This window comes from Acyrthosiphon pisum, chromosome X, assembly GCF_005508785.2.
Source record: "Acyrthosiphon pisum isolate AL4f chromosome X, pea_aphid_22Mar2018_4r6ur, whole genome shotgun sequence".
NCBI classification, from domain to species: Eukaryota; Metazoa; Arthropoda; class Insecta; order Hemiptera; family Aphididae; genus Acyrthosiphon; species Acyrthosiphon pisum.
The window spans coordinates 15348464-15363760 of NC_042493.1; the positions used below are offsets into that span (position 1 = coordinate 15348464).

The 15297-nt window shown below is 35.3% G+C and overlaps 1 protein-coding gene across 2 annotated transcripts in view; it reads right to left on the minus strand.

Annotated features, from left to right (window-relative positions):
• Positions 1–15297, minus strand: part of LOC100163622 (inositol 1,4,5-trisphosphate receptor) — a 35646-nt gene that overhangs the window by 4965 nt on the left and 15384 nt on the right. For both annotated transcript variants that reach the window (XM_001947309.5, XM_008187544.3), the window contains exons 18-42: positions 14376–14589; positions 13975–14246; positions 13536–13828; positions 13196–13367; positions 12545–12976; positions 11557–11904; positions 11135–11476; positions 10227–10522; positions 9936–10071; positions 9382–9840; positions 9156–9288; positions 8839–9044; positions 8505–8728; positions 8306–8417; positions 7500–7854; positions 6519–7277; positions 5907–6068; positions 5360–5619; positions 4806–4985; positions 4491–4718; positions 3997–4326; positions 3585–3824; positions 2984–3176; positions 2718–2891; positions 1370–1734 (exon numbers count right to left, since the gene is read on the minus strand). In XM_001947309.5, coding sequence (XP_001947344.2) covers positions 1370–1734; positions 2718–2891; positions 2984–3176; positions 3585–3824; positions 3997–4326; positions 4491–4718; positions 4806–4985; positions 5360–5619; positions 5907–6068; positions 6519–7277; positions 7500–7854; positions 8306–8417; positions 8505–8728; positions 8839–9044; positions 9156–9288; positions 9382–9840; positions 9936–10071; positions 10227–10522; positions 11135–11476; positions 11557–11904; positions 12545–12976; positions 13196–13367; positions 13536–13828; positions 13975–14246; positions 14376–14589 — 6885 coding nt within the window. The remainder of the gene's footprint in view (positions 1–1369; positions 1735–2717; positions 2892–2983; positions 3177–3584; positions 3825–3996; positions 4327–4490; positions 4719–4805; positions 4986–5359; positions 5620–5906; positions 6069–6518; positions 7278–7499; positions 7855–8305; positions 8418–8504; positions 8729–8838; positions 9045–9155; positions 9289–9381; positions 9841–9935; positions 10072–10226; positions 10523–11134; positions 11477–11556; positions 11905–12544; positions 12977–13195; positions 13368–13535; positions 13829–13974; positions 14247–14375; positions 14590–15297) is intronic.

Sequence of the window (15297 nt, forward strand, 5' to 3'; positions counted from 1 at the left end):
AACCCAGGCTTTAATATAATTTTTACCCGCGTGCCCAGGCTCAGAGTACCCGTGTATTCTATTACCTGTTTACAACCACGACCCCTAGTAATAATGGTATTATCGGTAAGCAACTACTATTATAGTAATATTGAAAATCTGAAATATCTGAAAATCAAGACATTAACATAAATACTCAATATCAATACAGGATGGTACTTAAATAAGGTAGGTATAGCTATTTAATTTGAGTTAATTGAAAGTTTCCAATGTTATTATAATAATAATAATTAAATACTATTTTTAACTAAGCTACCTAATAGAGAATCTAAATGTATGCTATTATAAGAAAAGTAATTGTGGAGAAAAAATGTAAATAATCAACTAGTTATGATTATACAATAATAGTACTTATTTTAAGATTGTATGTTAAAATTAAAATAGAACTATGTTTACCAACTATTTTGTAGGACTTTAACTCAATATTATATATAATTTCTTTTGTGGAGCGTGCCATATTACCAATTTAAGTGTATAAAGATATATAAAAGTGCATTGAAATAAAGTAAATAAATTTCTAGTAAATTAAATTTCTACCAATTCTTCAATTTAAAGTATTGATGAATTTACTGAACTTTAGAGTACAGTAATTAGTAAATTAAAAAATGATTAACAACATGTTCAGAAAAAAAATCACAACCAAAACCCATTAAAAATTTAGTTACCATTTGAAAAAAATTAAGAGCATGTGATAACCGTATTTTTTGTCTCCGTCTTACAAATGTACAACTTAACAAAAAACTGTTTTGCGCAGGATAGAACTACTCCCTCAGTATTTATAGTAGAATTACCAAAATTCCACAATGCATAGGTAAAAACATTATCTACGTCCTAGCGGTTTTTTTTTTTTATAGCATTTACTAATAATTTTATTAATTAAAAGAAAAAAATCCCAATGTTCTCAAACTGATAACCCTAATTTTGTTTATGTTATCCAAATAATGAAAATACTACAACACAGATAAAGTTGTTCCCTATGCAATGTGGAATTTTGATAATTCTTCTATAAATACCGAGGGAGTGGTTCTATTTTGCGCAAAACAGTTTTTTGCTATGTTGTACATTTGTAAGACGGAGACGGGTGCAGGTATCACATCCTCTTAAGTTGACTTTGATGTTGAAACAACTGCATGATTAAATAATTTGAAATTATGATAAAAAAAATGCAAGTTAAAAATAAAGATACACTTCTTTTTTTGTTATTTTTTTATAAAAACCAGTGATCATTGAAAATCAATACGTACAACGACTTAAAATACTCTCTGTAATCTATGCAATATAAACTATATTATTTAAGTAACAGGGGCGATGTAGATAGTATGTAACGTACTGTGATCGCACCCAATAGCCAAAGTGTGGGTTCTGGGCCAACGGACAATATCAACCGAAGGATGGCAGTGACCACTAGAGTGGTGCGTACTGCAGCCGTCCATCTTCGTCGGCTTGTGCGGGTAGTCAGCAACGTACGTCTGCGCCTACGCCGCCGCTGCTGTCGACGACGTCGAGTCGTTTTCCGCTGTTGTTGTTGGTCTCGGTCACCTCCACCGCCATTATCTTCGTCTTCATCGTCGTCATCTTCGACATCGTCGACATCATCAGCATTATCATCGTCTCGAGCCCACACTAAAAATGCAGCTGCGCTGACTGAAGCCAGTAGACCAAGCCACACGGCCGCCGAAACGTGGCCACCCAAAGCTGCAACAATGTGACACAAAACAATTAAACGTTAAATTATTATTTATTAAGAAGAAATTACATGCGGTGTTGTCTCCTTCTTACATATGTACAACATAAGAAAAAATGTTTTGCGCGGGACAACTTTTATCTTTCTGTGTTTGTAGTAGTAAACATTTGATTTTTTTGTTTTTTTTTTCATTTGCTTATAAAAAATTATTGGATAGTGCTCTTAAAAAAAAGCTCGCTTCTGCACAGATAAAGTTCTTATTTACGTGTTGCGACAATTTGGTAGTTCTACAGGTCGGAGAAAAGTTGTCCCGCGCAAAACAATTTTTGCTATGTTGTACATTCGTAAGACGGAGACAACACATGCCGGGTGACATCCTCTTAAGTGGATGTCAGTGCATTATTTATTTTCTCTTTCTGGCCCAAGCGCAGCATAGACAAAACGCATTAATGCAGGATAATTTTATCTATGTTTTTAAGTGATCTTAGAGTAAAATCACTCATTACAAAAAAGATGGAGAATAATATTTTCGAGGGAATGACATATCGATTTTAAATTTTATTGTTATTTGACTTTCAAAATAAACTAAACATTTTTGTACATTTAAATGGTGTTTAAATTGTTTTGAGACAAAATTTAGACAAATTGATATGAAATTCCCTCAAAAATATTATTTTCTATCTTTTTTGTAATGAGTGATTTTACTCTAAGATTACTTAATAACATAGAAAAAATGATTTTGCGTAAATGCGTTTTATACATGTTGCACGCACAACAAAGCGAGAAAACAAATAGTGCGCGGACATTCTCTTAAAGAAATAAATTTTAAACTTTTGGTTTACATATATCATGTTAACAATCGGCTATATACTTATTACCTTTGATTTATAACCTATCGGCTTTGTACCTTTGTCATGACGTGAGAATAAATTGCAAATTATTCTTATTATTATTCAGCATCGTTGATTTTATATTAAATAAACGCTTGACTTACCAGATATCATACGACGGCGTTGTCCGTCATCAACATTACTGCTACTGCTACCGCTACCACCGTTATCAAATGGATAGAAAAATGCCACAATAAGATTAATGATCACGGCGCAATTAAACAAAATGTTACTCCACAAGGACATGAAGCTGCTAACCCAAAACAGCGACGACCGAGCTGCACACAACGTCATTATTAAACGCATATTTAATATTAGTTATACAATAAAACTACTATAACTGTATTAATTCTTATATTTGATGAATTACCTCTCAGCTTCTTTTGCCACATCATCTCGTTGAACATGTCGTCCGTCTTCTCGAAAAAGTCGGAAACTTTTGATCCTTGATCATCACGTTCAGCTGTATTGTAGATCTTGACTTTAGTGTCGTGGGTCAAGTATTCACAAATCTCCGGTATAGGAAACACAATTTGTTCTAGGGTTCTATCGTGCCGGACAATCTGCAAAAAAAATTAATTTAATCTATACCTATATATAATAAGGCCACTAAAATAGATACTATGACTTATTAGTGACGAAAAATTTGAAACAACTTAATTGCATGTAGTCCACAGTACACTAAGTTAGGGCTGGCGGTATTTATCGGTATACCATGATTCGGTAATTATATCCCCCCCCCACTTTCCACCATTATTTTCTTAGGTTGGAAACTTGGAAACACTTATAAATTTAACCAGATCCGGTATGTATTCCGATGTACTGTATTTCCGGTAATTACCGCACCTCGTTCTTTTCGGTAATTACCGTATAACCGGTAATACCATGAATACTGGATACCGGTATCAAAATTACCCTACACTAAGCCCTACACTAAGTACTCATAATATGACCTATTCGATTTACTATACCTCTATTTGGGCCGTATGCGACGCATAATACACTAGGGCTCGGTTGACTCGAGGATCAACTTGGTTTTGTTGCTGTAAAAGCTGTTGCTGTTGCTGTTGCTGTTGTTGTTGATTTTGTCCGCCTGTTGCCTGAACGCCTTCGACTTCACTACAGTATAAACTATTGGGTTTTAGCAAACCAGCCAACTCTTTATTATGCTGCGCTAGCTGGTGGCACAATATGTAAATGTTGTGGCCCACCTAAACGTGTATAAAATGGTATTTGAGTTTGTAAGTTTGTAACAAAAAATGTCACTCTTAAAAATTATGTATAACATAAAAATAGACTGATATATCATATTATATTTAAGTATAAAATGGATTTGTATAAAACATTTTATATGTTATTGGTAAACTAGTTTTTAATTCGTACTTCTTTTGGCGACACACCGCTATCTTCGTCATCATCGTCATCACAGTCACCGTCTACACCTCCTGTGCCACTGGTACCACGACTACGGCCACTGCTGATGGAAGCCCCTTTGCCAAGTCGTACATCTTCAATATGGGAATCTTCTTCGTCACAGTCTTCTTGGTCATCGTCGTCTTCTTCATCTCCATCATCATCATCATCGTCATCGTCGTCGTCACAATAATCGTCGTCGATACCGTACGCCAGCCTACCACCTCGACGTCGTCGGCGTGCTGATAATGCCGTCACGTCGTATTGCTGTTGATAGTACGCTCGACATGCCACATCCACCTATGAAATTAAAAATTAATAACTCGAAGAAACAAAATTATAACATGACTAAGACTGTGCAACAGTGTTGTAAGTATATATTTGTTGGTTGTAGCACATTGTGTACCTTACACTAGATGCATAATATGAATATAATATGATTATCATTGGAAAATATTAATTACCAACTGCTTAGGATTCATGTTGTAAAGAATTCGCTCAGCGTTTTCACCGTCCCCTCGGCTCTCCATGATAGCCAACAACAATTTAGACGCATTGTTTTTCAGCTCCAGTACCAGGTCCATGCGCGTTTTACCCAATGGATTTATGTCATTCAGTATAAGTGCTGTGATTATATCCAAACCATTGGATTCATGCGTAGCGATACAATTTTGATTATCATGACAGGGTCCCTAAATAAAATGTCATTAAGTATATTATCTATACATATAAATGAATATACAAAGTACAATTATTAGTTGAGCCATGAAAAAACTAACCTGACAGTATTCTGTTAGCGTTTCAAGCGTTTGATTAATGAGTGACACATTGTTTTCGTTGATATATAGACCCAACAAACCTAGGCCACCCGTTGTCGAACCACATATGCAGTCCAAAAACATCAAAGTTTCGGATACCAGGTTATAATTCACTTTGTTGTTTTGATTTCGAAGCAAGTTCTGCAAAATACCGGAATTGGTTCAAATCATGACAGTATAGTTAGAAATATTGCTTATGGTTAAATTTGTAGGGACTTACATTCACCAACACGGGGTCAAAAGATACACAGATAAATACACGAAAGGTTATATTAAAAAATTTTTTTTATAAAAACTAGTTTATACTTGATAGACAGCTATTAAAAAATATCATAATCTATCCACTAAAAGTTTATTACCAATAAATCAGTTTATTATGTTGTTTATTTCAGATACAAAAATATTGAATAAACGAAGAGGTACTTTTTAAATGACGAGGTCGACAATATACCGTGGATATTTAAAAAAGTGTATGTGGAAAATCATTAAAACACAATTGAAGGAACGAGTCAAACCTGTAGATCACGGTTGTGGTTTTCACATAGAAGTTGCAAGAAACGTAGTATAGGTTGCATGATCAGGATTTTAGGCGACAACAGCTGTTGCTGTTGTTGCTGTTGTTGTTGCAGGTACTGCTGTTGCTGTTCCTGCTGTCTATGGTAATAGTAGTAGTACGAATCATCAGCTCGCTGAAGTCTATCAGCTGCAGTGCCATTACCATCATCAGCTATCGACGACAAGTGTCCTTCATCGTCGTCATCGTTATCTCGTTCACCTGCAATAATGAATTAGTTAGTTAGGTGTATAGTTGTTATGACTTAATGAGTTACTTTTCATATGGAATTTTTTTAATATTTTATCCAAGAATACATAAATAAAAACCATATAACTATATTATATAATATATTCTAATTACTAGGTAACCTTTGTGACAATATAATTTTATAGTACACTATACTTGATTTAAAACTAAAGTAATTTAAAATGTAATTTAACATGTACTAGGTAAAACAGTGAAAGACATTGTTATTTTATTGTATTTAAATTAAGTATTTTTCATACCTGTAGCAGAATTAATTGAAGACGCAACTGACAAATTTCGAGCACCAACCGCATAAGCGTGGCTAGTAGCTGCTGCAGCTTGCGCCAGTTCTTCACGCAGCTCATCTGTCATTAATATTCGACGCGTCCCGCGAACACCTCTCGATCGTGATGTAGTTTTACCTATACGTATCAAAGTATAACAAAGACAAATTTTATATTTTACAATCATGAAATATAAATCTCATATCAAATTGTTGTACTAAGTTAGGTGGCTACCATGGTATATGCAGCCTTTGAAGCCTTTATTTTTTAGTCCCCCCCTCCCCGAACATTTGAATTAATTATAACAAAATTGTAATATGATTGTATACATTTTATATTTTATTGTTATACGGTAGGAGTTCCCGGGAGTCGGTCATATCGCGATAAGACGCAATGAACGTCGTGAATACTATTCATAATCGCACAATCGCGAGCATTAAATAGGTAGTAATATAATTTTTTTTCTTCTGGCAGCCCTCAGTATTTTTATGAAAGTGTAAATTGGCCTGCCAACTACAAAAAGTACCGGGGTCTATGGTATACTAAAACTATTGATTGTAAAAATGTTGTAGGTATAAAAATGCGTACCTTTTTTACCAGAACTTCGATCAAAACGGTTGTTTTGCCGTCGCTGACCACCATGGTTTTGTTGACCACTCATAGCTGGCATACGTCGTCCACCTGCAGCCATTTCGGCCTCTTGCTGTTGCTGTTGAGCTGCCTGAGCTGCAGCTGTCGTAGCTGCAGTATTTACTGATACTATAACTGTTGACTTGATTTCGTTTTGGGCATCACGCATTTTGTCATAAAAAACTCGGAAAAATAGTTGGCAGCAGTTCACTGATGGGTCAGTCGGACTTGCCCCACCACTTCTTCCACCACTAGCACCACCACCGGCTGAAGCTGCAGCAGCAGCGGCAGCGGCCGTACCTGGCGGCAATGGTGACAAGAGTTTGTTGTAAACGCTACGCTGAACAACGGGGTTGCCACCTTCCAACAGAGCAACGCCCAGCTGCACAGCTTCGACAAATATTGAGTAAGAAGGGGACGCGGAGAGAGCTGCAGCTGCAGCCGAAGCCGATGGTCCAAAACCACTTGCTCCCGCACCACTACCGAAGTAGTAATTGCTGCCGAAAAAATTACCACCAACTCCACCGATGCCGATTGAACCAAAGAATCCACCAACGGAACCCCCACCACCACCACTGCTTCCTGACATTGATGCCGCGGCTGCTGAAGCTGCAGCTGACTTTATAATGAGTTCAACGACCAAATCGGATGCCCCTTCCCTGTCTAGGTGGGTTTGTACTTCATGTAAAGTAAGTCCAGCTCGCTGCAAGAATTTTGCTGCAAATATAAATAAAAAAGACTGTTATTATAATGAGGTGGTTGATGTCATTTAGAATATAAAATATATTAAGGAATAGGTCTAACACTCTAATACATAAGCAGGTAATAATATAATATTATATAGCCTAGTCGTATTGTCTTTTTGCCTATCACCATGTTATTTTTGTGTCAGTGTGTGAAGATCTCATACTCAGTTTTAGAAAGATAATAATTATTCACCACCCGGTCCATGAGTGACTCTGTGTTGTTGTTGTTGCTGTTCAGATCTAAACGATATTGGAGGTGGGGGCGACCATGAAGTTGTTGATGGTGGTGGAGGTAAATGTTGCTGATGATTGGCAGTCACTGTTTTTGTCGAAGAATCTCCAGTAGCAGTGGAACCCATGGGGCGGCTGCCAGAAGTCGTAGAAGCGTCTTCATCGTTACCTTCATCGTCATCAGTAACATTGGTGCTGCCATCGTTTCCATCTAGCTCAGACGTGTCTATTCCGCTATCACTTGAACTATCCACACCCATTAAGCCTATGCCACCATTGAAGTACCTCACTAGCAAGCTTTGCCTCAGTGCATCACCCTGTAATCAATAAAAAGTTATAAATTTCACAATAAGCAAACATTTTTTTCCTGTCAAAATTACGTATAAATAAAGGAAAAAATATGATGATTTTCAGATCACTGTTTAGGAGTTAATCAATAATTTATATTCTCATGTATTTTTCATAATTATTTTTAGGTAGGTGCTGGTATTTAAATTAATAATATGTTAGTATAATATACAACATTTAAGTGTTACAATTACTACTCAGTGATATAAATTAATGAAAGGAAATTATATATATATATATTAACATGAGCATAAATAAAAGTTGAAGTATCACAACAATTTTAAATGAATACATCTGAGTAACGTGGAATTATATTTGCACTATATGTGTAAAAAATAAGCATTTTTGCATAACATATATCATTAGGGTGATGGAAGTATTAGGTTGTGGCGATAAATACTACGCTAAGGAGCGATATACCTTGTCACCGTAATCCAGGTCTATAGCCATCATTTCTTGTAAAGTTTTCAAGACTTTAACACATAATTTGTCTTCTTTTTCTTCTAACAACTGTTCTGTATGTTTAATGAGCCTAAAAAAAAAAACAATTAGTACAGAAATAAGATAAATATAAAACAAAAAGAATAGTAGAGCAAAACAAAAACAAAAAAACAAATACCTGTTGATGAAACCAGTTACGCCACACGCTGCGGCAGCTACTGCTACTGAAGTTGTATCACCAACAGCTGCGGCTGCAGCCACGGTAGGAAATAAAAGTTCCGGGCGATATAGTATATCGACAAGTAGTGATAGCTCAGCTTGGACTAATGGCCTTAGTTGGTCTTCTAATACCAGAACTATGTCCTGCAGCCCTTCAACAATGCTCTTATCTAATCGAATCAACTGGAAAAAAAAAAAATTATTTTTAAAATTATGATGATAGGTAGCCAATATGATCATAGGTCAATCATCTTTGTAACATATATATATATATTGATTTATAAATGTTTTACCTGTGATTGTGATCTTTCAATCATTTTTTTGGGTGTTGACTTTGCTGCTTGCAACCATTTAGTTGTTTGTCTTCGCAGCAATAGCGCAGATGGTGACGAAGTTCCACCTGACACACCTCCACCAGAGGAGGTCTGTGATTGTTTGTTGAATATACCATTAATGTGAGTTTGCAATTGTGCAGGCAGGTCAATTGACATATTTTTGGCTGTTCAAATAAAAATCTGAGCATTAAATAGTTCTCGTATTGTTTATAATTTAAAATAATTAGTAGTTGAATAAGTATTTTACAATGGATTGAATTCCATATGAAACTCACCGTAGTCCGAAAGTGTGCGTATCGTGTTTTCTACATTGAATCGCTGTTGGATAGTCAAATGGCCAGCAGCAGTCAGTTGCTGATGTACGCGAACTGCAGCTTGTAAGAGTTGCACGAATATTGGCTGCCTAGCCTGTAAAGATGATGAAACGAACATCAAATTAATACTTGGAAAATTTTCACCTCTATAGTAAAACATAATTGAGTAAACTATAAGCACTATTACTTGTACAACAGAGGCAGCATTAGTGTTGGCGGTTAATGTAGCAGAGGATGTTATGGCCGATGAAGAACCACTGCCATTGTCGTCAGCACCAGTTTGCAGTCGATGGTGGTGGTGATGATGATGATCTGGTGATGATGCAGTTGATACAGCTGCTGCCGCAGCAGCTGCCGCAGCTGTCGATGAAAATGGACTACCGAAAAACGAACCAATAACAGTGATCAGAGCGTCGCAAACATATTTTACCAGCTTGCTATGTGATTTGGTACGGGTAACGCTGGCGATGGTTGGCGGCGAGGTGGTTATAGCTGCAGCGGCCACTTGGTCTGCCACACGGTTCATGTCAGGCAAGAAACTCTTTTCAAATACTGTCCACATGTGGTTGGACGCATATATTTCTTTCATCTCGACCTCGGTGTCCACATAACAGTGATTCAAAAAGTTGACATATGCCTCTTTTACCTGTTTCACAACAATTTATGGATAAAACTAATGAGCTAGAAAACACTTAAATTATGATCACTACAACTGAAGTATGATTGAAAATCATAATTTACCTCTGGTATACAGTCCGGATGTGACACCATTGCGACAATATCGTCCAATGGCAATAGGCTGTGACACTTGATTTCCGTGTACACGTTCTTACCCATAGTACAATAAGCTAACAGTTTAACTAACTCAACGTGGTATCTGTAAAGGCAACATTTAAATTGTTAATATTATGTATAATATATTTTATAGAATAAATTGTGTAGCGATAATAACCACAATTTCAGAACTGTCATTTTAAGAAATAATGTACACAGTACATTAAAAAAAACTGTTCAATAGATAAATAAACAAACCTCAAAGCATTATGATTGTTATTGTCTTCATTTTCCGATTCTTCAGCCGTCATCACTTCTTCTTGTAAAGAACAGTCTTCTGTAGGCACAGCTTCCCTGATATCTGTAGCTGAGTTTTGGTTGACCTCCTGTTGTTTATCAGTGGATCTTCTACAATCTACTGCTGTCACTACCAGCATTTGCACATCTTCCCGGTACTGTCGATCACGCTCACTTCGCATCATTTCCACGAATTGTTGGAACGATGCCTTATTGTCATTATAAAATACCAAAACGTCCTCGCCAGCATTAAGTAGCTAATTAAAAATACAGAATTTATTAAATTTTATGAAAGGTTATAGTTAAGGGTAAAATCTATATTGTAAGTGAAGGGAATATATTTTAATCTACTAACCAGGGCTTTGCAATCGAATGATTTATTTGAGTTAAGGTTATTGGGTGCCGCATGTATTCAAGTGTTAAGTAGTTCAGAAAAAACATAATTTTTATAGTTATTTTTAATAAATACTTTATTAAATTTTTAATTGTTTAGCATAATGTCCTAATATTGTTATTATCCAACAAAATAATAAACTATAAAATCGAACTTGTTAACTAACTTTTCCCTAATGGGAACTCATGGGCCTTCACACAAAGAAATAAACAACAACAATACAACCATATAAAATATATACCAAATAATATATCACATGAAGATTGTAAAATAAAAAATTATTCGGATTCCAGGTTAACCAGAATCTTTTACTAGGGTTTTGGTTAATTTGTGTGTTTTGAAAATAGAATGTTTCGGGTTATATGGATTTCAGTGTTTGATTTTTTAAGGGTTTTTATGGTTCTGGTTAATTTGGGTGCAAGGCCCTGCTATAATTATAATTTAAAATATTATTGTAATCCTTATATAAACGTACTTCTTGCATAACCATGTCCTGTGATTTCCTGATAAACTGCTGCTTCTGAATGGCAGCGGCCGCAGCTGCAGCTGCACCATGACGCTGCTTCATGCCACCACTTCCATAGTAGTAATTTTCGGGTTCTTGTACTGAGGCATCAGAAACCGAGGAGGATCCGGGTGCAGGCGAACAACAGCCTACTATTGTCTGAAAAAACTCCAAGTACTCGACCCGTTTTCCCTGTGACTCAATACAGTGTATGAAATGCTGGACGACTTTATCACCACCACCGCCACCAATCTCATTACACAACACTGGGTTATCTTTAAATATAGCACAAACGGTACGCGCGTCCCGAATCTAAGGAAACAATACAATAATTGGATAAATTATTTATTTATTTTGTAACGTTTAGTTACCATTATTGACAATTAGTATACCTCAGGGTTAAGAAATAGGTCTAGGTGTGCGTGCAGTAAATGCTGGTTTTGTGGGTTACCCAAGCAAAATGATTGAAGAAATTCATGTGCCAATTCCATCAGACCATCCATACGCCGGTCTCCTTTTCTATCGTATGGCACCTGCAGAAGGTCCAACACTACTGTATGTACGCCAACATTGCGTAATAGTCGTTGTTCGTGCTTTTTGGGTTTTTTTATTAGTGCTGTTGTGGCTAAGCTAGTTGGAGTTCCAATGGATAAATTTGATCTAGAAGATGATGTCTGTAGCCCAATACCCACTGATGAAGGTACGCGTGTAACACACAGTTCATTCATTCGAATCAGAATCTATAAAGCACAAAATCAACATAATTTCATTCATTAAAAAAAAAAAGTTTTTGATTTATCAATTATATAAGTATTATTATTATTAATATTATTGTTGTTTATTAAATGCCAAAACGGCAATTTTACATAACTTACAATTAATATGATAATAAGGTGTAGGTGTGAAGTAACATAATTACATAATTAAATACAGAAATAATTTAGATAACAATAATTCAGAGTATACATATAATATGGTTAGTAGTATTTTAGTAAAAGTAAAAGTAGAAATAGAGTAGTATTAATAATATTTAATTTATTTACACATTTACATGCTTGTTTCACCATGTTTGTACCTGTTAGAAACTTATCCGAATTATTATAGCTATAATATTTTAAGGGTTGTAAAAATATATTAAAAAATGGTTTAAAAAAGTTGTTTTATGTTTATTTTAAAAATCTTGGAAAGCTTTTTTAAATTATGTACATATAAGTAATTGTAAGTTTTAAGTTAAATTTGTAACAAATTTTAAGTTTTGAATAGTTATGCTTTTAAAGTGTGGGTAGGGCCGCATTGGCTGCAGAGCAAGTAGGACCAAATACATGCAAAGATCATCATGGAAAAACATTTATCAATACCTACACCACTGGAAACTGTTACCTTTTGTATTTTTTTATATTCATCATCTTCAAATTCTTCTTCGCCACCACCACCACTACCATCAGCTGTAAAAATATCAAAGGACGCTTTTTCAGTAGTATTTGTAGGTTGAGCCACATGGGTGCCTTCCACTATTATCGGTTGAGATTGTGTAGTTTCATTGGCATTCACAGATGACGACGAGACTACTGGTGTAGTACCATCTGTCGTCATCATAGGTATTTGTGTGGTAGACACAGTTGTTTGTTGTTGATGTTCATCACTGCCATTATGTAATTGTTGGCTACCACCAGCAGCTACTGTAGCAGCAGTCGGTTTATTCGACTTGTAAACCCACAACTCAGATTTCTCGACACTTTGCCGTAACACATCTAGATCAGATTTTATCTGTTTATAGGATTCAACATCAGCGTCTGACACCAGAAGTTGCACCTGTTTTAATACACGAGCAGTTAGTATTAAATGAAAATATTATAATATTGTGATATCCTTATAACTAGTATATCATTTAACTATTATAAACATCATACTCTATTTATCAAACAAAATTGGTCGTTATATTATATTTAATTTTAATGTGTATGTTTTATACGATATATTCAGAACTAATTTTGAAATTTTGATCTTGAAATTATCTTTTTGAATACGTACCTGTTTGAATGCTTGTAACACTTCCTGCCGTTGGCTAAAATGCCGGAACAACAGGTGCAATGCTCCTGAGACTAGGGCAGGGTAATCATGCATGGTCAGGTGCAGGAGCACGCGCAAAAACATTCGGCCGCCGTTGTCGTCTAGGTCCAAAGCAGCACCACCACACTCTTCGCTATTGTTAAATTAATCACAGACACACACACACACACACACACACAAACGTTAGTCATAGTTAGTTATCGTATTTGGGTTAAGGTACAATAATGAGAATAAAAACTACTACTCAAAAATACCAAACAAAAAACTCCGGGATTAAGTAAGTCATAAGATAAATAAATACCTTTCACCAAATATTCCTTCGGCTTGAGCGCCTACCCGTTCCAAATCGATTGACTTATGGTAGTGATGATCGATAAATGCTGTTGAAGATACAGATGATGATGATGTTGTGGAAGATGCTGTTGTAGGACTGGTAGATGTTGTTGATGGCCCTGTACTTGTTGTCGTTTGCTGTGATAGGCTTGAGATGGATGCTGCAGCAGCCGCCGCAGACCTTTCAATTTCATCAAATTCCCGTTTGAAAATTGATAGCAAACATCCGATGCGGTAATCTAGGCGTACGTCTAATATAAACTGTGGGCCCAAAATTTAACATGAGTAATATTATAATCACTATAAATATAATTTTTCAGTGGGGAACATATAATTAAAATTAAACATAAATTATTGCAATAAGTACACAGTTAGCATATTTTTATATTTTGTCAAAGAATACCAACCTGTAATATTTCAATAATTTTCAACTTTGTGTCCATGACCAGAGGATATGCTTCACCACTCACGATTGTGGAACCACTGCCTCCAGTCTGCTGGTGTAGTAGTGATGAGGACGATGAGCCTGTCGTAGCAGTGGTAACCATACTCAATGTGGATTTTGATTTATTTAATAGCGGTGGGGGATGCCTGCGTCCACTACTTCCACCAAGCGTTAATCCAGTAACTACAGCACCAACGTCTCCAATTGCTGATCTCATAGCACCGATTCCTTCAGCTGTACAAAAGTTTGCAAGAGATTCCCAATTATGAACTTTTATGATAGATTTTGTTATAGAAGCATGCTACATTTAGATACATATGTAATAACAACAACTATGAAGTTAAGAATTGTATTGCTCCTTACATTGCACATCTGCCGATGTTGTCGATGCTGTTGTTGTAGCCGCAACCGCAGCTGAAACACTATTAACAATATCACTCCCATTACCACGGCCAACAGCAGCAAAGTCGTTTTCTGAGACACAATCTAAAATGCTCAAAAGTGTTTTCGTGAGTCGGAGCAAGTCACCAAAACTGTAGAATCCAAAATAAATCAAGTCTCTGGCCAATTTGACAACCTATATACACACAAAAATCATTTAAAATCATCAAATAGATGAATTAATATAAGACCTCAAACTCATATTAACTATTAAGAACAGTTGGACAAGAAAATATCTGATAACCAAACTTTTAAAAAATCCCAAAACAACACTGTATTATAAAGACATTTATGAAATAATTAAATTTGTAACTTTGAATTTTGAATACAAACAAAAATATTTATATAAATATATGTAAATAAAAACCTATTAATTGTCAGGATTTTTTTTAATAGATAACACGACAATATTTACTATTTTTTTCTTTATGATTTTCTTGGCTCTTTTTATATTATGATGACAGATAATTAAATTCTATTACTCAGCTTTAATAAATAAAACTCAGATAAAGATATAATATAAATTATATTAATTGATAACATTTTATTTTTATTTGTACAATATTATTTTAAATACTAAGTTAAATAAATAAAGGATTTGGACTATTTGTAATATAAATCTGGTTAAAAATAAATTTAACATCTAAATTCCATCATCCGAATAAATATCCATGTTCTAACCAGGGGCGTGCTCACGGGGGGGGGGATGAGGGTGTCATATCCCCCCCATGAACTTTTTTTATGCATTTATGTTTTATGCATCAAACAATTTCTAAACACAATATAATGTAATTTAGGAAATGGCTAAAGTTATCAGCTTAAATCTATCGGTGAAAAGAATTAC